The following is a 21,765-nucleotide window of genomic DNA, read 5'->3' as shown; positions in this document are numbered from 1 at the left end:
CAGCACTTACCATCTCCTATATTGCCAGAGAGGGAAGCCTAACCATCTTTCCTGCCCAAACAAACATGTCTCTCAGGATGCTGCTTATCAGCAGGAGACCGCCCACTGTGCTCAACCTGTCCTGATCCGTGGTTGGTCACCTCTGTTTGTGAACTACCCGCTCTTTGAGGGCAGGGTTGTGGTTTCATCTCTTCCTCCAAAAGGGGTCTCACTAAGTGTTCCTTTTTGGAGCTGAAAATGGAAGTGGGAGGGTTATCTGCTGTATGCGCTACCAGAACTTTCCACAAGAGGGCAGCCTCAGCTGGTGCCAGAACTTCATCCACCTGGTGGGGTGGGCAGAGTTTACCCAGGGGGACCTGGTTCCCTGTGGCTCTACAAGCTGCAAATTCGGATGTCCTCTCCCCGTTCCACAGGTAGGGAGATGAAAACAAGTGAGGATGAGGGAAGTGTCAGGCCAGGCTTTGCGAATTTGAGATGGTGTCATATCAGGGAAGGGTCAGGAGAGAACCAGACTCCCCTGGACTTGGACTCAACTTCTTCATGGGTTCTGTATGGATGCCCGGATTAAGTGAGTGGTTCCTTCGTTGACTCAACAACATTTATTTGGCATTAGCTGTAGGTCCCCTGGGCTTCCTGGATGACACTAGTGGTAAAGAACCTGCCTGAAAATGCAGGAGAAAATGCAGGAGACACAAGAGACACAGGTTCAATCCCTGGTTTGAGAAGATAACCTGGAGGAGGACATGGCACCCCATTCCAGTATTCTTGCTTGAAGAATCCCATTGACAAAGGAGCCTGGTGGGCAAAAGTCCATAGAGTCACAGAGTCGGACACAAATGAAATGACTTAGCGTGCATGTAGACCCCCTAGGGAGCACAGTGGTGAATTAATTACACTTGGGCTTGGTCCCTGCCTCCTTTGGAGCGTTCTCTGCAGCCCAACTGGACAACTCAGCACTTCCCCAAAAGCCCTGGGCATCCCACCTCAGCCCCTGCAAAGCCCCCTGCCCCTCCTCTCCTGGCCCTCCTCAAGGCCCAGCGGCCTCCACACATGGCTGCCTGTTGAAAACCTGCTCATCCTTCTGGGCCCAGCTCCTGCGCCTGCCTCCCACAGAGGAATAAATGGGACCCAGTGGTATGGGGGGACTGGAGCCTTCTGTGCCATCTCCGGGGGTGGCTCCAGCCTGCAGAAGGAGGTGGGGGAAAACCATCTCTCAGGACTGTTCTGGTTTACGATATTCAAGCAGAGGCGGAGTCTCTCCCTCTTGAAAATGCAAAGCTACACTCTCCTTCCCATTCGTCATGGCACCTGAGAACAAGGGAAAGTGTGGGATTCAATTCCATGAGAGTCAGGGCTCATGGACTAGGACGGAACCGGGTCGCTCCTTCACTCTTCGAACATGTATTGATGGAGCATTTACTTACTATGTACCAGGTCTCCAGAAATAAGGCTTGCCCCGCTCTGCTCCCCTCTTCCTCAGGAGACCCTTGGGCCCCTGGGATGTGTGTGTGTCTCACTCTGAGACTCTTAGGGTTTAGCCAGTCTTGGTGGCCTTGAAGTAGAGGCAGCTGGGCTCTCCTCACCCATATTACCAGCCTGGCTTCCTGGAGACCGAAACCACAAGTAGAGCACAGAGGCGTGAGAGACACTCGCAGGCTGGGCTTGGCCGCATGCGTGCACAGGGTGCTGTCTCCTGCAGAGAAAGAGTTACAGACAGGAGCAGCCAGGGGCAGAGCAGCTGCAAGGGGCCCTCAGCGGCCTGTCCACCTCCTGGCCCTGGGATGGTGCTTCCCACCGGCAGGCACGCATAGCGGTCGGAGATGGCGGCAGACATGGCGCTCTTCTTCGTGGTTGCTGGATTGCTGACGGCAGCTCTCTCAGGTAGCCCCCTCCTCACCTCCTGCCGCTCCTGTGGGAGGGCCTGGGACCTGCCCGCCAGGCCCCCTTTCTGGCTGTTTTCTCATGCTCACATTTCTGGAGCCTTCTAGCTAAGACTACAGTCTGGTATGAGGATGGTCCCCAGCTGTGTCAACAGCATTCGGGGCCCAGGGAGGGTACAGGCACCCCTGTAATGGGCTGGGGCTGTGCCTGGACAGTGCTAAGAGGATCCCTGAGGGTCACATAATGTGGGCAGCATGCAAGTTTGTTATCGATGTCTGAGTGTCTGAGGAAGGAGACACCTCCCATCCATAGGCTAAAGATTTCTTGCCAACTTTCAGGAAGGAACGGTTTTCCTTCCAGAGAAGCAGGCTCACTGATGATTGTGTTTTCAACACCAAAGCTGAGGCTCTGGGTTCACCAGGCTTGTACTGTGCATGGTAGAGTTGTCCTGTAACAAAATTCGGGGAAGCCAAGCAGAGTAGGGGACAGTTGGCCACTGGTGACTCCACCGGGGATAGTTTAGGGCAGTGGTCCTCAACCTGTTGGGTGCCAGGGACCAGTTTTGTGGAAGACATTTTTTTTTCCACCAACCCAGGTGGGGGTGGGATGGTTTCAGAATGATTCAAACACATTCTATTTACTTGGCACTTTATTTCTATTATTATTACATCAACTCCACCTCGGATCACCAGGCATTTAGATCCCGGAGGTTGAGGACCCCTGATTTAGTGCACAAATGAACAGAAAACCTCTTGAGAGCCAGCTCCTTTCTGATCCTGAGGCCCTCATGGGGACCAAGGCACCGCCTGGAGTGACCTGGGCCAGGCATGAGATGGCGGAAAGGTTTGGGCATTGGGCTGTGCTCATCGGATGCTTGTTGGCCCCCTGAGGAGGGTGGGGCTCAAGGTGGCAGAGGTCCTGCTGCTCTGGGCCCTCACGTCTGGAGGGTAAGGAGATGGGGATGGAAACAGGATTCTGGGCCCAGAAGTCTGGGTCCACTTGGCAGTAGAGATGCTAAGTGCTTTCAATTTGATGTGAGGAAGACCCTGGAAGGTGCCGTCGGGAAGCCTGGAGCATCTGGGGGCTATGGAGGGCTCTTCTCTCTGCCTCCATCTGTCTAGAGGCATGGGCTTCCAGCCTCCTGACTTCAGACTGCTTCAGGAAAAACCGATTAGCTGTCGGAGTGGGTATGGGTATGACTTTGGCACCATATGAGTGGCCGGAAGAGAGGCCTTGCCTGTTCTCACTCTACCAGGAGCTTCCGGAGCTCGGCCCCCGAGCTGGACAGACAGATGGTCCGAGAGTGGGCCCCTCACTCTGCATCTCTGTCCTCTGTTTCTTATGAGCGGCTGGCTTCAGCTCCCGGTCTGAAAGGCCTGCAGGCCCTGGGATCAGGCCTCGCATGGTGTCTGAACGGAGGTAGGAAGCCGGGCTGGGCAGAGCCGAGGAAGGTGGAGTGGAGGGGCACCTGGGGCCTGTTTCCTAAGCTTCGCCTTGGCTCTGCCTGGCCCACTCCACTCTCAGGATAGTTACCTCATGTTTTCAAAACTGCACTTATACTCAATTGACTCACTTGTTACTAATACAAGTTCAGTTTTGAAAGGAAACTTTATGTCACAATTTACACATGGAAAACTGACATCATTTGCCACAAATAAAAGGTAAAGATAAGCATAAAAATATATGGCAGTGAAAACCAGTTCTTATCACTTGTTAGCAAACAGTTAAAAGAATGTAACGGCCCTTGAGCCCAAAGCCAGCCCTCTTTGTTAAAGGGGAGATGAGGAGGTGATAAAGACATCCTGCCTCCAAACTGTGATTTTTGTCTTGTGCTCAGTCTTCGTGACCCCATGAACTGTAGCCAGGCTTCTCTGTCTGGGGGATTTCCCAGGCAAGAATATTGGAGTGGGTTGTCATTTCCTACTCCAGGAGAAAGCCCTTTAGGCGGGAATAGTTTCTTTGCTCTGTGATTAAATGGCATTAAATGCTGCTCCCTTCAACCCTCCTAAGGGTGCCCAGCAGTATAGATCTTAGTTCTTGGAAATATGACCTGGCAATAGGGGCACTTGGGCAGAAGGGAACGTGAGAAAAGCAAAGAAAGAAAAACAGCAGAGAAGAGGGAGGAAGGAAGGGGAGCTGGGAGAATGAGGTCCATGAAGAAGTCCCAGGGCTTTGCCCCCATGGCTGCATGTGGCCTGGGCGGCTTACCGGGTATGTGGCACGTGGAGTCTGGCTCTCTCGTGTCGTGGTGGACCTGGTCATGGCTCTTTGGCGTCGGGTTGGCCTCCCCTGTCCTTCTCCCCTTTGCAGTCCCAGCTCCAGGCTCCATCCTGGGCCTTGCACTGCAGTTTCTCTGGCCAGGCTGGCCTGGATTCTGGGTTGGCCTCTCAGCAGGTCTTGGTCTGTCCTGATGAGTGACCAGGGCAGGGATCAGGGTCTAGAGACACATGTTTCCCAATTCTCCCCTGGTGCTCCCTAGAGGACTGGGCCGGGGACCTGTTGGTCCACCTGCCCTCCAGTTCTGCCTCAGTTTCCAGATCAGCCAGGGGGGGATGGAGAGATGGAGAGAAGGAGCCAGAAACCCCTGACTGGGGAGTTTTGGAGGGGTGAGTGGGGGAGTCAGGAGGCCATCGGATCTCTGCCACCCTGCATCTCAGTCACCTTGCCGTGGGACTTCTTAACTTTGGACCTCAGTTTCTGTGGAACAGGGAGCTTTGGACGGACAGTCCTTAAGGGCTCCATCAGATCTGACGCTACGACAGATGCAGGAACAGAGAACCCAGCCACTCCTGCCGGGGCCGAGCCGAAGCCAGTGACTCGAATTCCATCTGGACTGTGTTTGGCGAGGTCCTCAAGGGCTGCTGCTGTGCACTTGAAATGGCTATATGTGGTCACTTTAAAAAATAGTTTCTTAAATTAACAAATTTTAAAAAAATCTATTATTTCCTTGTCTTGTAAATACACGGACCTCATTTTCTTCATAAGTCCAGTAGCTTTTAAACAACGGCTCTCAAGGACTCTTTGATTAATATTTCAGCAAGTCAGGTTGAACAGAGGAAGCCTCCTTAAACAATAAATACCACTTACAAATGTAGCTGATTTAATTCCCTTAGATCTGTGATGTCTAATTTAGCTGCCACTACAATGTGCCATTTGGAATGTGGTCATCCGAAGGGAGATGTGTTAGGAATGTAAGATACACAGCAGAGTTTAGAGATTTGTTCAGAGAAAGAATGTAAAAATAACTCATTAAATAACTTTTATATTAATTACACATTGAAATGAAAATATTTTAGATATATTAGGTAAAAGTACTACTGTTATAATTAAGCTTACCTATTCCTTTTTAAAAATGTGGCTGATAGAAAATTTAAAATGGTGTATGGAGCTCATATTACATGTATATTGGCAATCACTGCCTTAGATATTCTACACTGCATTTATGTGTGTGTGCGTGTAAGTCACTTCAATTATGTCCAACTCTTGCAACCCCATGGACTGTAGCCTGGAAGGCTCCTCCATCCTTGGGATTCTCCAGGCAAGAAAACTGGAATGGGTTGCCATACCTTCTTTCAGACATTGCATTCATAAATTTAATGTACTTGATTGTCTTATAAATGCCTCAAATACCTCTAAGAAATATAACCTTACCAAGGGTTTAAAAGAATTCTTACAGATCTAAAAAATTAACTTATAAACAAAATGAATATTAAATTCTCTTAAGTAGTTTGATCATGTTTACAGATATTGCCAAATTCTTTTTTTTTTTTTTTGACAAATTCTCTTAATTTTTTAGGTTAAAATTTCAACTGGAGTCAATTACTCAGTCACAAACATGAGATACTTTAGTGGTCAAAAATTCTTAAACACTAAAATACAGGATTTTATACACCAATATGCAGAACTTGACCCAACTTAAAGGTACAAATACTATGGGTTTTTGTGTTTTTCATCACCTGTGTATTTTAAATTCTAATCTTCCTGGGCTTAAAAGCCACTTACCAAGGAGAAAAGAGTCATATCACTGCAGGTAACTTGACTTATCCCAAGCAGGCTGGAGTTTCCATATCAGTGGACTGAGATGAGGACAGCTTTTTTTGTTGTTTTGCCAAAATAGGAGATAGCATTCTCTTGTGCTGCTGAGAGATAGTTCATGCCCTCTGATTGGACTGGTCTCTCCACCCACAATCCAAGTTTCACAAACCTAATCCTCTCTATCTCCCCCAACCCAGGGGCTTTTACCACTTGATTGGATTAAATTAAGCAATATTCTTTTTTTTTTTTTTTTAATCTCCCACATTCTTCCTGTCTGGCAAGACTCACTGATCTATGAATAATATATGGCAGCCACCTCCATATTTCTCCTAGCTTAGTCTGGTTCTCTGGTCATACACTTGGTAGGGACAGTTAAGGTGGCGGTCACCAGGGTGGTAATGCAAGACAAGGCAGCTCCCAGGGGCTGGCATAGTCAGCCAAACATAAATAATTCCAGAGGGATCCAGAATGAGTGAGAAACACTACCCACAGCATCCCTCATTCAGTTCACATATATTGAAGCCTACTCTGAGTCAGCCTCATTTCTTACAGAAACACTCGAGAATTAAATTGGGACCCCAGCTGTCGGATTCTGAGGCTGAAGCATCAGCCGTCCCCCTGGGACAAGGAAGCAGGTGGTCCATTTGAGGTTTTGGGACAGAGGCCTGGAGGAAAAGAATGCCCCCCGCCCCCCCACCACACACACACCCTGGCATGCAGCCTTCACCATCCCTCTGCATGGACCACAACTAAATCCCATGCTGGACTCCCAGCCCTGCACTGAGCAGACTCTGGTGGGGCTGGAATGTCCGGGTCCCTCGCTTTCCCTCTTAGGGTCCTCCAACCCCTCCATCCCACTGTCATCACTGGCACCCCCACATCTGGTCAGGGCGAGGTGCGTCAGAAGAGCAGCATTTTCTGGGGGTCCACATTCCTGCCCCATCTAGGTGTTTACTAAAGCTGCCATTCTACCTGACCATTTGCTCAATAGTCTTAATAGATGCTTTAAAGTATAAAGACATTTACTTAAAAAAAAACAAAAACCCTACATATTGCTGCCTTAAAGCCGTTGTCAATCACCTGAATGGTAATAACGGTGAAAATAAACATCATGGAAAAATGTTGTTCATTTCTGGTCAGACCTGTGGTATTTAATACCATGTCAGTGACCACTTAAATGCGAATTTATAAATGTTACACAGCCAGGACAAAGATCTCATATATGTAAGTACAGGATTTAGTGGTTAATATAATGTCGTTTGTACCATAAGCTCGTTTACCCACATGAAGACCCCATTGTGTAGGTGAGGAAACTGAGGTTTAGCGAGGCTCAGCCCTGTCCGAAGTCTGTGGCTAAGACCTGCCGGGGCTTGAGCTGAAGTCTTCTGACTGGCAGCTCTAAGCTCTCTCTGCGGGGAAAAGGCAGCCTGGCCTGTCTCCCGCCTGGCTGCCCTCCAAGGATGAGGCATCTCCCCCAGATATTGTACTCTCCTAGGTTTGCAGCCTCAATACTGGGTCCAGAGATGGCCCAAAGGGGCCTCAGGGATGGGTCCTGGGGCCCCCAAAAGACTTTCAAGGGACAAATGGGAGCAAATGGGCTGCCTCCCTCCACAAGGCCCAGCCCTCATGGACTTGCTGATCATGTACCCTGCCCACCAGGCCAGGGATGATCTAAGTGAAGCTAAAGAGACACCGTGTCAAAGAGATACCCATAAGCCAAAGGAGAGCTTGCATGGCAGAGGGCTCCATTTATTCACATTTATTTAGCATCTGTCGGGAAGATCCCCTGGAGAAGGAAGTGGCAACCCACTCCAGTACTCTTGCCTGAAAAATTTCAAGGACAGAGGAGCCTGGTGGGCTATAGTCCATGGGGTCAGAAAGAGTCGGACACGACTGAGTGACTTCACACTCACTCACTGTGTGACAGGCCCTGAGCTGGCACTGAGATATGAAGGCTTGACGTTGAACGTGTTAAATGTTGAAGTGAAAGTGGCTCAGTCATGTCCAACTCTTTGCGACCCCGTGGCCTACAAAGTCCATGGAATTCTCTAGGCCAGAATACCAGAGTGGGTAGCCTTTCCCTTCTCCAGGGGATCATCCCAACCCAATGATCGAACCTAGGTCTCCCACATTGCAGGAAGATTCTTTACCAGCTGAGCCACAGGGGACGGTGGTAAAACATACAAGGGTCACCCGGGGATACAGGTGCAATCCGATGACAGTCATAGCCACCATCCATTGCAGGGGACTTACATTCTCCAAGCACCAGCCATGATTATTCTGTCCTCCCTTGACATTGGGGTGCTTGTCCCCATTTTATATTAATAGGTGGGGAAACGGAGGCTCAGAAAGTTCTGTACTTTGTCCCAGTCTGTGGCTGATGCTGAGTTTAATTCCATGGGTTTAAATCCATGATGCTGAGTTTAAAACACAGGTTTTAGAACTCCAAAACCCATGTTCTCCGTCACTGGGTTGCACTGTTTCCGGGAGCTGGAAATCAGAACAGGGAGAACTTGAACTTGCCAGAGAGGGGCTGGACACGGGGACGAGAAGACTTTGTATACGAAAATATGATGGCAAAAGACATCTTAGGCCCAAAGACACTTTTACAAAATTTATTTATTTTCTTCGACATTTTAAAAAAATGAATGCCCGCGAAAGCTGGTGAGATCCTTGACCTCCTGGTTTTGGTGAGTTACTCTAGTTATAGAGCAGGTCACCATCCGGGGAAGCTGAATTTTTCTGTGCTATGCTGTGCATGGGATTTCTCTGTGCTATTCTGGCAACTTCTTGTGAGTCTATAATTTCAAAATAAAAAGTTAAAGGAAAAAAAAAAGGCATTTCAGGCAAAAGGACCATTTGAGCAGAATCTGGAGAGCAAGGCCTAAGGCCTGTTGGGTGGGTAGGGCCCCAGAGCCCAGAAGAGCTGGGTGCCAGGCTCTCTATCTGCTGACTCACCCAGACTACTGTGCCATGAGGATGCAGTGAGCATGCCAGGCACAGAGACTGGCACAGAAACGACTCCCACAGACTATACATTTACCTGCGCCAGGCCAACCGGGCAGTGCTTTGTAAATTCATACACCTGTCTTGCCCTCCTCACAGCCCTGTGAAGTCTGATTATGAGCGCCACTTTACTGATCAAGTAGCAGGGGCTCAGAGAGGTGAAGTGACTTTTCCGGGATGGCACAGCAAATAGTTAGAAAGATAAACTGAGGCATATTAAAATCTTTTAATGCAATAAAAATTTAAAAGGCCAAAAAGCAGTTAGAATCGGCAGCATGCACTCTGACAGAAAGGACAGGTATATGAGGGGATTTTTATTTTATTTTCGGACTTTAAACTTTAAATTTTTTATTGGGGTATGGCTGATTAACAATGAGTGGTAGTTTCAGGTGAACAGTGAAGGGACTCAGCCATGCAAATACATGTATCCTTTCTCCCCAAAACCCCCCTCCCATCTAGGCTGTCACGTAACATTGAGCAGAGTTTACAATGTTGTGTTAGTTTTAGGTGTATAGCAAAGTGATTCAGTTATGCATGCATATATCTCTATGTTTTTCAGATTATTTATGCTTATAGGTTATTACAAAATATTGAGTATAGTTCCCTGTGCTGTACAGTAGGTCTTTGTTGGTTATCACAAAATTGCTTTCTTTTAGGAATGGCAGGGTCTAGTAGGCAGATGACTTAACTAGCCCTGGTCAGGTGAAACCATAAAGTCTCGATTTGGTGATGTGGGGCTTAGCATAAGCAATCCCATTTTGGGGCTCCTTGTTTTTAACAAGGCTCGCAGCTAACTATTAGGTACCAGATCTTTTTTTTTTAATTCTATTTATTCATTTATTTTTGGCTGCATTGGTGTCTTTCTTGCTTTATGTGGGGTTTCTCTTGCAGTTGCAGTGAGTTGAGGCAACTCTTGGATGCAGGCTTCTCATTGTGGTGCCTTCTCTTATTGCAGAGCACAAGCTCTAGGCTCTCAGGCTTCAGTAATTGCAGCATGCAGGCTCTGTAGTTGGGTGCACGGGCTTAGTTGCTCTGAGACATGTGGAATCTTCTTGCACGAGGGATTGAGCCCGTGTCCTCTGCATTGGCAGGTGGATTCTTATCCACTGTGCTGCCTGGGAAGTCTGGTGCCAAATCTTTAACTTGACTTATGACTCCAAATCCATAATGTTTCCCTGCCCTGGAAGATGGGCAGGGTTTGGGAATGGATCCACATCAATTTTTTCTAGGAAAGGTCTCCCATTCTCTGGAGAGTTTTCACCTCAGCTGGGCTGTCATGGAATGAGGGTGAAGAAACTCTAGAAGGGACTTATGTGTCAGAAGTCACTTCCTGGCCAGCCGAGCTTCTACCCAGCCTTGGTTTCCCCAGTTGTAAAGTGGGATCAGCGGCAACCTCCGGAGCCCAGGGTTGGGATGAGGCTGCATAAGATGTTGGCTGTGAAGTACCTGGGGAAACTCAGGGCTCCTTGGGGCCCCAAAGAGTCCCACGGCCAGGGCGTGGAGCTGGGCCTCAGGGCGGGAGCTCACAGGGACAGTGGAGGGAAGCCCGGGTTTCCGCCCACCATTTTGTAGACTCCTGCGGCCAAACTGCCTCTGCCTAAAAATGGCAGCTGAGGCAGCCCCCAGGAAGCCAGCCTGGGCAGGGAGTCAGGGCTGATGGGCTGGGGAGGAGGCTGTGGGGGCCTTGGGGGATGCTGGATTAGGGTAGTATGATGGAAAAGAGACCCCCTTCTTTTCCCCTGCAAGGGGGATGCCCCGGATCTCCACTGTGGGTCAGAGGTGGCAGAACACATCAGAAGTTCCAGCCTCTAAGTTTCCAGGTCACCCCGACCACTCCACTGTGACCGTGAACTGGGCTGGGCTCTCCCGGCAGGGCCAGCCCAGCCCAGCCCAGGGAGTCTGCGCCGAGGGTTGGGGGCCTGGGCTGCGGGGTCCTGAGTGAGGGGCTCCTCAGAGCTGACAGCTTCTCAGGGTGTCCTGAGGATCCTATCTGAGTGCCCTGCTTTCAATTTGAAAGTCACCTACTGAGCCCTGAGCCAGGGAGAACACAGAGGTGAAGTCACTGTGTCCTGAGCTGTGTGCAAAGCCACGCACGGCTCTGCCATCTTGCAGGAGCACAAAGTAATGCTTGGAAAACTGGAGCCACGCAGAGAGTTGCTGACAGAACTGGGACCAGAGTGGCTTTCTGGTCTCTGACCAACCCATCCCCACCAGCTGCCTCTTCCGAAATAGGGCTTCAGGAAAGATTTTCTCTATACTTCGGTATAAGTTTTTGCTAGTTGTGTTCATCTCTGCCAGGAGGGGTGCCTGGGAGCAGAGCTGGGTGGGGAAGTCAGGGCAGAGGTGGCAAAGTGTGTCCAGGACAGGGAGAATGTTCACTCCTCAATCTGCTTAGTGAGACCACCTATCTGTCTTTCCTTCTGCTAAAGTAAACATACTTGCCAAATGTTACAAGTTTCTTGGAGAGATATGCTGCACTCTCCAGATGGGATTCTAGAAATATCAGAATGAGATAGTTGGATGGCATCACCGAATCAATGAACATGAGTTTGAGCAAACTCCGGGAGATGGTGAAGGATAGGGAAGCCTGACGTGCTGCAGTCCGTGGGGTCGCGAAGAGTTGAACATGACTTAGTGACAGAACAACAGTAACAAGCTGAGTTGGAAGACTTCATCCCCAGAGGGCTGCCAGTCGCTGACATCTACCCATTCGTCAGAAGAGGAAACTGAGGTGCAAAGTGGGGAGTAAGGCACCCAAGGTCATGGTCAAGGGTGAGAAGTTTGCTCTGCAGGCTATGCCCTGCGTCCCTTCCACATATTATCCAGAGGGCCCACATGAGTCCTCGGTTCCCCCACCTCAATGTGGATATGTCAGGGGAGCACTGTGGGCCGACGTGGTCTGAGGTGAACACAGCTGACCCCGGTCTCTGAGACGTCAGCCTTGTGAGGCGAGGATCTGGCTTCCTGCAGCCACTTTGCCTCCACCATCTCAATGGCTCCTCAACTCCTAGCCTTCTTTCTAGCTTAGTATTTTAGGTTTTTTTAAAAAAAATTTATTTCAGCACAATTTTAGACTTCCTGCGAATCTGCAAAAATAATACAAAGATTTTCCTTGTGCTCTTTACTCAGACTCCCTGACTGGTTAATATTTTTTATCATTTTCTCTATTTTTCTACCACATTTTTCTTAAACCACTTGAGAGCAAGTTGTAGATATAATGGCCCTTTCTCTTAAACATGTCAACATGTCCTAAAAAAAAAAAAAGAGCGTTCTCATATGTAACCACAGTGCCTGTATCTAAATCAGGTGATTAACATCACCACAAAAATAATCTACAGAACTTTCTCAGATTTTTCCAAAACAATCTGCCTTAGAGGCAAAAGAAAATTCTATGGAGTGTATTGTGTTTCACTTTCCTGATTTTCTGGAGCAGTTGCTCAGATTTTCTTTCTCTTTTATGATATCGATCATTTTGAAGAGTCCAGGCTAGTTATTCTATAAAATGTTCCTCATCAGGGCTTGTCTGAAGGTCCCTCATGATTAGTTGTTCTTATTTTGTCAGGAGTGTCACAGAAGTGAAGCTGAGTCCTTCTCGGACATGGTATAAGCTCATCCCATTACCAGTGGTCTCATTTGGGTTGCTTGGATTAAGGTGTTGTCTGCCAGGTAAAGTCACTCATCTCCTTTGTAATGAATATGCCTCTCATGGGCAGATTCTCTGAGAATATTTTGGTCCTCTTCAAATCTTTACCCAGTAAAGATTTGTGATATTGTAAAGTAAAGTAAAGATATCAGTAATATTGTGACTGATTCTAGTCTGAATCAGTTGTTATCATGATAGTGTCTTGATGGTGATGTTATAAAGCCTTCATTCTTTTACAGGTATAATTGCTGACATGGCTTTCTCTGCTGGCTCAGTGGGTGGGAACCAGTCGGCTCAGTGTCCTGAAGGCTGGTGCTGACGGGGCCATGTGTGAGAGCCCTCAGGCTGAGCCTCTGATGGCCGCCATCTTGCCTGCCTCCTTGTGGCGCCCGGTGGGCTCCTCCTTGCTCCCTGGCCACCCTCCCTTCAACTTTATAGCTTCCTGCCGTTCATTTGTGGAGCTCCTATTATGAGCGGGCACTGTTTTCAGCCACCGAGGATGTGGGACAAAGCACCAGACTTTAAGGAGCTTATATTCTAGTGGAGAAAATAGACAAATAGTAAACACATTTAAAAATTAGTATTGGGACTTCCCTGGAAGTCCAGTGGTTAAGACTTTGCCTTCCGATGCAGGGGGTGCAGGTTCGATTCCTGATCAGGGAGCTAAGATCCCACATGCCTTGAGGCCAACTCCCCCAAAACATTTAAAAAATAGTATCATTTCAGAGAGGAAAATGTGCTACAAGGGAAGTAGAACCAAGGAAGGCAGATAGAGAGACTGAAATGGGGATTTAGGACAGGCTTCTGAGAGCCTGTGAGCAGAGATCTGACTGGTGAGATGAGCCGGCCTTGCCGAGATCAGGGAGCAGGACATTCCAGGCAGAGGGCATGGCAGGTGCAAAGGCCCTGAGGCAGAAGTGAGGTTGACACACTGGAGGAGATTACAGAGGGAGGGGGAGTTGGAGATGGAAAGGTTGGTAGTGTCAAGAAAAACATCAGTATGGACTTGGAATTAATCCAGAGGAAATGGAAAATCAGAGAGTTTTAAGTGTACAAGGATGTGATATGATTCATCCTTGTGCTTAGTCACTCAGTTGTGTCTGACTCTTTTTGACCCTTTGGACTGTAGGCAGCTGAACTCCTCTGTCCGTGGGATTTTTCAGGCAAAAATACTGGAGTGGGTTGTCATTTCCTTCTTCATGGGAACTTTCTGACCTAGGGACTGAACCAGCATCTCTTGTGTCTCTTGCGTTACAGGTGGATTCTTCACCTGCTAAGCCATCGGGGAAGTCCTTATGTATATACCGTTATTTAACAAATATTTTTTGTAGTCAGCTTCGTATGTAAACCTAGTAAGTTTATTTAAACCTTGAAATTCTCCAGGTTTCCTATATCTCAAACCAATGTTACTTCAATAAGTTGATTATATCCATATAAACAGATGAGTCCTTCAGAATGACTGTGTCATTCACTAGCCTGCTATCCAAACCTAAGTCAGCTCTCCCTGTGTTAAAAAGTCTTAGACATTAAAAGTAGAGAAGCATGACAATAAGACTTGCAATCCTCAGGAATGAAGAACTGGAAAAGGAATCATTTGCTTACTATGAGATTCAATACAATTTAATCTTGAATCTGAAGGTCATCTGGTTAGGAAATACTGCACAGCTGGTGGAAGGACCAGCTGGGTGGAGGTGGTGGGGACAGCGGGAGCTGTGTTCTGAAGCACTGTCTGCTCGGCAGCCTCAAATCAGGGGCCGTTGGAGGCAATAGAACCCGATCCCCTCTGGCTGACCCTAACTCGCCCAACTCACCCATTTTTACCGTGGAGACTCCGAGGCCCAAAATGGGACAGGGGCTCACCCAAGGTCATAATAATGGCCAGTCTCTATTCTACCATCTCTCCTTGTCACTCCCACCCAGTTCCAGCTGAGAATTCAGACACGATGTAAGCATTAATCACCCTTATTGTAAAAATGCTATAACAGCCACATTAAAAGCCATCTCACCCAGCACCCTCACACAACATGGCCTTTCGTTCTCGGAGAGGGACTGTGTGAGGCTCTGGGGCGTGGTGGGTGTTTAGTCTCATCAGGATGGAGGTGGGTGCGCTGAGGGGCACCGTGTTGGTTCTGATGAATATTTATCAGAATGGCTATGAGAGTGTGAATTCTGGGGTCTCAGAGGCCAGCATTTGCTCTTAAGCTCCACCACCTCCTCTGTGACCTTGGGCAAGTTTCTGAACCTCTCTGAGGGAAAATGAGTATGACCAGAAGGTCAGCATCCCAATTCTTGCTCTCTGAAGTGAAGTGTTAGCATATGTTATATAATATCTCAGTAGGGGCCTGAGCAGGCCCTGTAACCAAGTACATTAACATTTCTGCAGCAAAATATATGATTTTTCGCACATTACAGAATAAATAAATACCATGAAACAACCCTGCATCATTTCAGGTCGGGAAGGCCACTCACAGAGTTATGAAAAACCCAGTGGTATCTGAGAGCTTCAGAATTGCAGCAAAGGATTGTGTAAGTGCGTTGCCAAATAGTAAAGAAGAGTCAGGCCCCATGACAATCATTTTCTCTTTCAATCTCCCAGCATCGCCAGGAGGTGGCTGTTGATGTCACCACTTTCGTGGACAAAGGTCGTGGAGGATACTAGAGGTTAAGGAAGAGTGGCTATGTGTACACGTAAAACTGATTCACTTTGCTGCATGTCTGAAACTAACACCACATTTTAAGTCAGCACTGTATGCCAATAAAATTTCTTTTTAAGGAAAAGAAAAGAAATCCAGATCCTAGTATTAAGAGGAAGAGATGAGATTCGACTCCAAAGCCTGTGCATGTATGTTAAGTTACTTCAGTCTTGTCCAAGTCTTTGTGACCCCTTGGTCTGCAGCCCGCCAGGCTCCTCTGTCCATGGAATTCTCCAGGCAAGAATACTGGAGTGGACTGCTGTGTCCTCCTTCAGGGGATCTTCCCAACCCAGGGATCGAGCCTGCGTCTCTTACGTCTACCAGCATGGGCAGGTGGGTTCCTTACCACCAGCACCACCTGCTTCCCACCCTGCTGTGCTGCCCCCGGCCGTGTGGAGGTGGCTTCTTGACCTCTCTGCTCCCCAGGACTCTGGAGTTTAGAAACAGAGTTGCCAGCCAGTGGAGTGGATTGGGAGGGTGGGATGAAGCTGGGAATAGGTTGGGAGGTCAGTTGGCTGAGCCAGACACTTACACCAAAGCGGTGGGTATTGGTTGCTAGAGCCTAGGATGCCCACCTTAAACCTCTGCAAAACTTCCCAAGGGTCCAGCATACTTTGGCACTAACCAGACATTCAGCTGACTCTCTGGCTGCCCCAGTTTAAAGGTCTCTTTATTTTATCTTTTAAATTAATTTGTTTATTTCTGGCATCGCTGAGTCTTCATTGCCGAACACAGGCTTTCTCTAGTTGTGGTGAGCAAGGGATACTCTCTAGTTGTGGTGCGTGGGCTTCTTATTGCAGCGGTTTGTCTTGTTGCAGAGCACGAGCTCTAGGGTGTGTGAGCTTCAGTAGTTGCAGCTCGAGGGCTCTAGAGCGCCAGCTCAGTAGCTGTGGCTCACGGGTTTAGTTGCCTAGTGGCATGTGAAATCTTCCTGGACCAGGGGTTGTACCCACATCCCCTGCATTGGCAGGAGGATTCTTAACCATTGGACCACTCAGGGGAGTCCTGAAGGCCTCTTTTGACACCATGGGGAGAGACACTGGCCAGAGATCTTACCCATCATTGGGGTTCAGGGGCGGAGAAAGCAACAATGTCTTCTCAGCATTTAAGTCAGGACTCAAGCACTTTTGCAAGGAAGGATGGGGGAAGCCCCGTGGTGCCAGGCCACTGGTGGGGAGAAAGGGTGACATGTAGCGTGAAAGTTCACTGCCCCACGTGCCCTTGCCTCCAAGCCTGCTCACCCTCTGGAAAGATACAGGTTAGATACCCCCAGGTTGTTTGACAAAGACTTGGATATCTCCTGCTCTCCATGACATTCTCATCCTTGAGACCTCCTATTCATCCTCTAAGATGCCTCTCCACTGTCCCTGTCAAAGTTATGCCCTCTCATCTAGTTTTTGCAGAGCACTTGGTTCTGATGCCCAGACTAGCACTTCTACTTGATCATAATCAACTATGAGTATACCTGTTTCCCCAACCATGGTGAGGGGCCTGGTACAGAGCCTGGCTGAAAGCGGGGGAAGGGGGGAGGGAGAAGAGAAGGAGGCATGAAAAGAGGAAAGGAAGGAAGGGAGGAAGGGCACCTTCCTGACTAAGGGTTGGGATAAGCAAAAACGTGAAAGAAGTTTGAGCCACCTCGGAAGCTCCCTAGACAAGACTTATGAAGGAGAGTGTGGGGTGATGCTAGGCCCCACAGCCCAGAAGTGGGCTTGAATTTAGAGAGATCAGAGCTGAATTCCGGCTCTACCTCTTAGTGACTGTGACCTTGAGCAAGTCAGTTTGAGTTCTCATCTGGAAAACTGAGACTTCAGTGGGTCCAACGGAAAGTAATTAGAGAGCATGTGCTGTATGTAAAAGCAAGTGAACACACATGCTACCACCACCCAGGGATCCCAAATTTATTTCCTGGACTTGAACTCATGGGTCTGGCTGGCCACCTGGCCATTGACTGCTGCCGGCCTTCAGCTGCTAAATGGCACAAGATGGCCTTGGAGATCCAGGCTGAACATTCCCCCATGTCTTCTCAGCTTCCCCTCTGAAACTGGATTTGGGTCTGGATTTGTTTAGGGAGTGGAGGTGGGTGATGGTGGGAGGGGTGGGGCCCCTTGGGGCTGATGGGCACATACTGACCAGGGTTGGTCCCCATTCTGTTCCAAGTCCAAGGTACCTCCCACTGAGGACTAGTTGCCTTTCTAGGAAGGGTGCCAGTGACTTCCAACAGCTTCTAGATACTGACATTAAGGGCGCCCTTCTCTTAAGGGGGCTTTAGACCATCTCAGGAAGGTGTCAGCATCACCCCCTGAGAGTTGGGGGGATTTTCACCCCTTGCCCACACACAAGCTTCATTCACCCAGAAACTGCTGCTCCAGCAGCTCTCGGCAACTTCGACCCAGAGTCACTCCTGCGAGCCGGTGGGTGGGGACCGGCCCCCTGGAAAATCCTGCATGACCCAGCAGAGTTTCAGCTTCCACTGAAACCCAACCCTGCCCTTTGCACAGTGGGCTGGGCTCTGGGGGATTTTATTCTTGCATTTCACATACCTGAGTTCCTCGCTAAACATGGCAGGCCCTGTTGTGCCTCTGGGCCTTTGCACGTGCTGTGCCCCCCTACCCAGAATGCCTCTCTTCCCCCCTCACTTGAGGACGCTGCCTGGCACAGTGGAAAGGGTGACTCTGGAGAACGAACTTGGATTTCCATTCTGGCTCTGTCACCGCCAAGCTCTGCGACCTTGGATTAGTAATAGTTCCTTTGAGCCTCTTTGTCGGTAAAATGGGTCTCATAATAGCACCTCCTCACAGGGTTTTCATGTGGGTTCTGTGTGACAACGTATATGAAGCTCTTGTTTCAGTAAATATGCCCCAATGAAGTGTCCCTTGACCATCAGGGCCTGGCCCAAAGGTCAGCTCTCCTGCAGTAACTTCCTGAGCAGGCAGTCTAGGAAACCCTCTGTCTGGGTTCCAATCCTGCTTTGCCTCTTATAAGCCCTGGTTCTAGAAAGTTCCTTCACCTCTCTTGGACCCTAAATTTCCCCATTTGTAAAGTGGGAATAACAGTACTTTTCTGTGAACATCGTGATGAAACAAAAGAATTTAAAAAACACCCATGTAAGCACACAAGACTCATTGGCAGGGGCACGGATATGATTCAAGCAATTTACAAAGCTTTTTTCACATATGTTGTCATTTTTAAAAAGTGTTGCTTTCATTTTCATCATTTCATTACAGAATTCATCATTTCATTACAGAATTTTCATCATTCATTACAGAATTTAGCAACTTCAGGAATACAAAGAAAAATACCTACCTATAATAAAAGCTGTTGTTATTCGAGTGGCAACCTACTCCAGTATTCTTGCTTGGAGAATCCCATGGACAGAGGAGCCTGGCTCGCAAGAGTTGGACATGACTTAGTGACTAAACCAACACCACCAGACATTTTGTTAGAGAGAAATATTGCGAACACACGGAAGTGCACTGACAGTGTTTCCACAACCCCTAGGCATTCCTACCACCCAGACTGAAGAAATGCTGACATTTTTGCCATATTTTCTCAGATCTATTTTAATAAGGAAGAGAACCACACAGATGTGGTTGAAATATTTTCTTATCCCTCCCTCCCCAGAACACTCATGCTCCAAAGTGTGGTATGTCCCTTCTCTTCCATGTTTTATACTTTTATTAAACAAAAATGTATCAATACCAGATAGATAGTATGTCCTCCATATTTTCTATACACGGTATCATATTGGACATATTGTTCTACAACTTACTTCTCTTTCTCAGAATACATTTCAAAGATCTATCCAAGTGGGTAGATATAGATCTAGTTCACTTTTTTAATGAAATAATTCGTTCTATAAATATAGCACAGTTTCTTTAATGATTTCTTGCTCATGAGCTGTTAGATTACTTCTAATTTTCTCTGATTACAAGCAGTGCTGTGGTAAAAATCCCTCTCATGTCTGTGTGTGAACATGTCAGCAAATATTTTTCTAAGCTATAAATAGAGGTATCGTTTTGGAGTCAAGACATCAGCATCTTCAATTCTATGAGGTCTCATTGGCCATTTTTTCTCCACATTATAGTTACAAGAATGTGATCATTCTGTATACTTTTTTAAAAGATTTTTTAAATTTAATTCATTTATTTTTTGACTGTGGTGGGTCTTTGTTGCTGCACTCAGGCTTTCTTTAGTTGTGGTGAGCGGGAGCTACTCTTCATTGTGGTGCGCAAGCTTCTCATTGCAGTGGTTTCTCTTGTTTTGAAGCAAAGACTCTTGGTGCACGGGCCTCAGTAGTTGTGGCTCACAGGCTTAGTTGCTGTGGGGCACGTAGAATCTTCTCAAACGGGGGATCGAACCAGTGTCCCTTGCATTGCAAGGCAGATTTTTAACCTCACCCTTTGTATTTTATTTATACTCTGCTTTTACCACTTATTGCACACGTGCACACACACATCTATCACACACATACATTGTGCTTGTTGATTCTGCAGGTCTTCTTGGCTACTTACTGGGGCCAAGGTATTGGAGTTTTGTGTGGTCTTGTTTCAGTCCTGTGAGGTTTTTATTACCTGTGAGGTGAGGGAGGCAAGCTGGGCATATGAAGAGATTCACCCAAGGTTTCCATAATAAGGAAGAAGCTGGTTTTCAAACCCAAGTTTGTTCAGTTCCAATCCAGTGCTCTTTCTGCCGCCAAAAACCCGGTAGATGGTTCTACCCAAACCAGATTCTAGGACCCCATCCAAGACCGACTGAATTGAAATCTAGAGGAGGAACCTGGATGTCCTCCTCTTGCCATGGTCTGAATTCTTATTCAAGAAGATGCAGTTAGTAAAAGGCCAGTGTCTCTGGCCTGCTGGGCTCAGTTGGAGCCATATCCTTCCTGTTATGCCTTGAGATTTTTATTTTATTTTATTTTTCACAATCCTGTATGCTCTCTGGTGTCCCATCTTACCATCTGGTAGATGCAGGGAAGGTATTGCCTGGCATGGGAGCCTGAGCAAGCCTTGTGGCCAAGACCACAGAGCCTTTGCTTTTAAAGGAACTCGTTACCATGGAAACTGCAGTCCCCATCTCATCTCTAGGAATGCTGGATGACATGTTTGCAGAGGTGGGGAAGGGAATAGTGAGTTGTGAGTGTGAGGCAGCTCTGCTAAGCTTCATAAGAAAGATGGGGAGGCAGGAGGAAAGAAGGAAGTTTTGGGGCAACTGGAATTGTCCCTTTGCAGAGAAAACTGAGGCACCCTCGGACCCATCTTTATGCCTGGGATGAACATAAAGATAGTCAGTGACCAGCTGCCCTTCCATGTCCATTCAGGACTGAACAGGAAAAAGTGGATCAAAGCTTCAGAATGGGGGATGTAAGCGCAGCTGTACCAGTCCTAAGCATGTTACATATGCCACCCATGCACTCCTCAAAGCAATCCGATGCGACCCATGTATTATGCCCAGCTCCAGGTTAAAACCCATCTAACAGGGCCCAGAGACTTTCCCAAGATTGCACAGCTGGTGATTGACAGAGATGGGTTCAGATCGCTATTCTATCTGTTCCCAAGGTCCCCACTCTAAGTCATGAAAAAAGAACTTCCTGTTTGTTTCTTGTTTGGTTATTATAGATAAGCTTACTACTAACATATACGTAAAACTCTTTATATGAACATGTGGTTTCATAAAATGAATGACTGTACCCATTTGCATTCCTAGCAACACTGTGGGAGCATTCCAGTTCCCCTGTATTCCTCACCAGTACTTGGTTTGTACCATCAGTATTTTGAATATTGCCTGTTTTGAAAGTGTGGAGACGTAACTCACCAGCACCTGATTGCGTTTCCTTAATGATTCATGGGGCTTTCTGGGTAGCTCAGCTGGTAAAGAATCTGCCTAAGGTGCAGGAGACCCTGGTTCAATTCCTGGGTTGGGAAGTTCCCCTGGAGAAGGGGTAGACTATGCACTGTGGTATTCTTGGGCTTCCCTGGTGGCTCAGACAGTAAAGAATCTGCCTGCAATGTGGGAGACCTGGCTTCAATCCCTGAGTTGGGAAGATCCCCTGGAGGAAGGCATGACGACCCATTCCAGTATTCTGGCCTGGAGAATCCCCGTGGACAGAGGAACCTGGAGGGCTACAGTCCATGGGGTCACAAAGAGTGGGACACAGCTGAGCGACTGAGCACAGTACAGCACAATGATTCATGATGTTGAACGTTTTTGTGTTCATTTTTGTGTTCATATCAAATACCTGTATGTCTGAAAAAATGTCTGTTCTTTTATTAGTAACTGTTCCACTAGTAGCTAGCTACTAGTAACTGTGTTGCTACAAGACAATGAATGTGTTGGAACCTGAAAAAAGAATTTCCCAAGGGTGCTGACTGTGAGGAAGATGCATCGGTGCTAGGGAGGCTGTGGACTCTGCCACTCCCAGGATCATCCCATTCACTCTTTCCTCCCTAATACCTGCCCCAGGCCCTGCACGTGGTCCGAATTTGGCACATGTTAATGGAACTGAATGCA

General features: G+C 47.8%; 1 protein-coding gene across 4 annotated transcripts in view; it reads left to right on the top strand.

Moving 5' to 3' along the window:
- The first annotated feature begins 1,593 nt into the window (after positions 1-1,593).
- Positions 1,594-21,765, top strand: part of CD6 (CD6 molecule) — a 44,433-nt gene continuing 24,261 nt past the window's right edge. For 3 of the 4 annotated variants that reach the window (XM_061166413.1, XM_061166400.1, XM_061166394.1), the window contains exon 1: positions 1,602-1,881. In XM_061166413.1, coding sequence (XP_061022396.1) covers positions 1,821-1,881 — 61 coding nt within the window. In that variant the 5' untranslated portion in view covers positions 1,602-1,820. Of the gene's footprint in view, positions 1,882-21,765 lie in introns of all 4 variants that reach the window. The other variant, XM_061166406.1, reaches the window with a different exon arrangement.

Source organism: Dama dama, chromosome 2 (genome assembly GCF_033118175.1).
Source record: "Dama dama isolate Ldn47 chromosome 2, ASM3311817v1, whole genome shotgun sequence".
Classification (NCBI taxonomy): Eukaryota; Metazoa; Chordata; class Mammalia; order Artiodactyla; family Cervidae; genus Dama; species Dama dama.
Note: the sequence above shows the minus strand (reverse complement) of the source record. Positions and strands in the feature narration are given on the sequence as shown.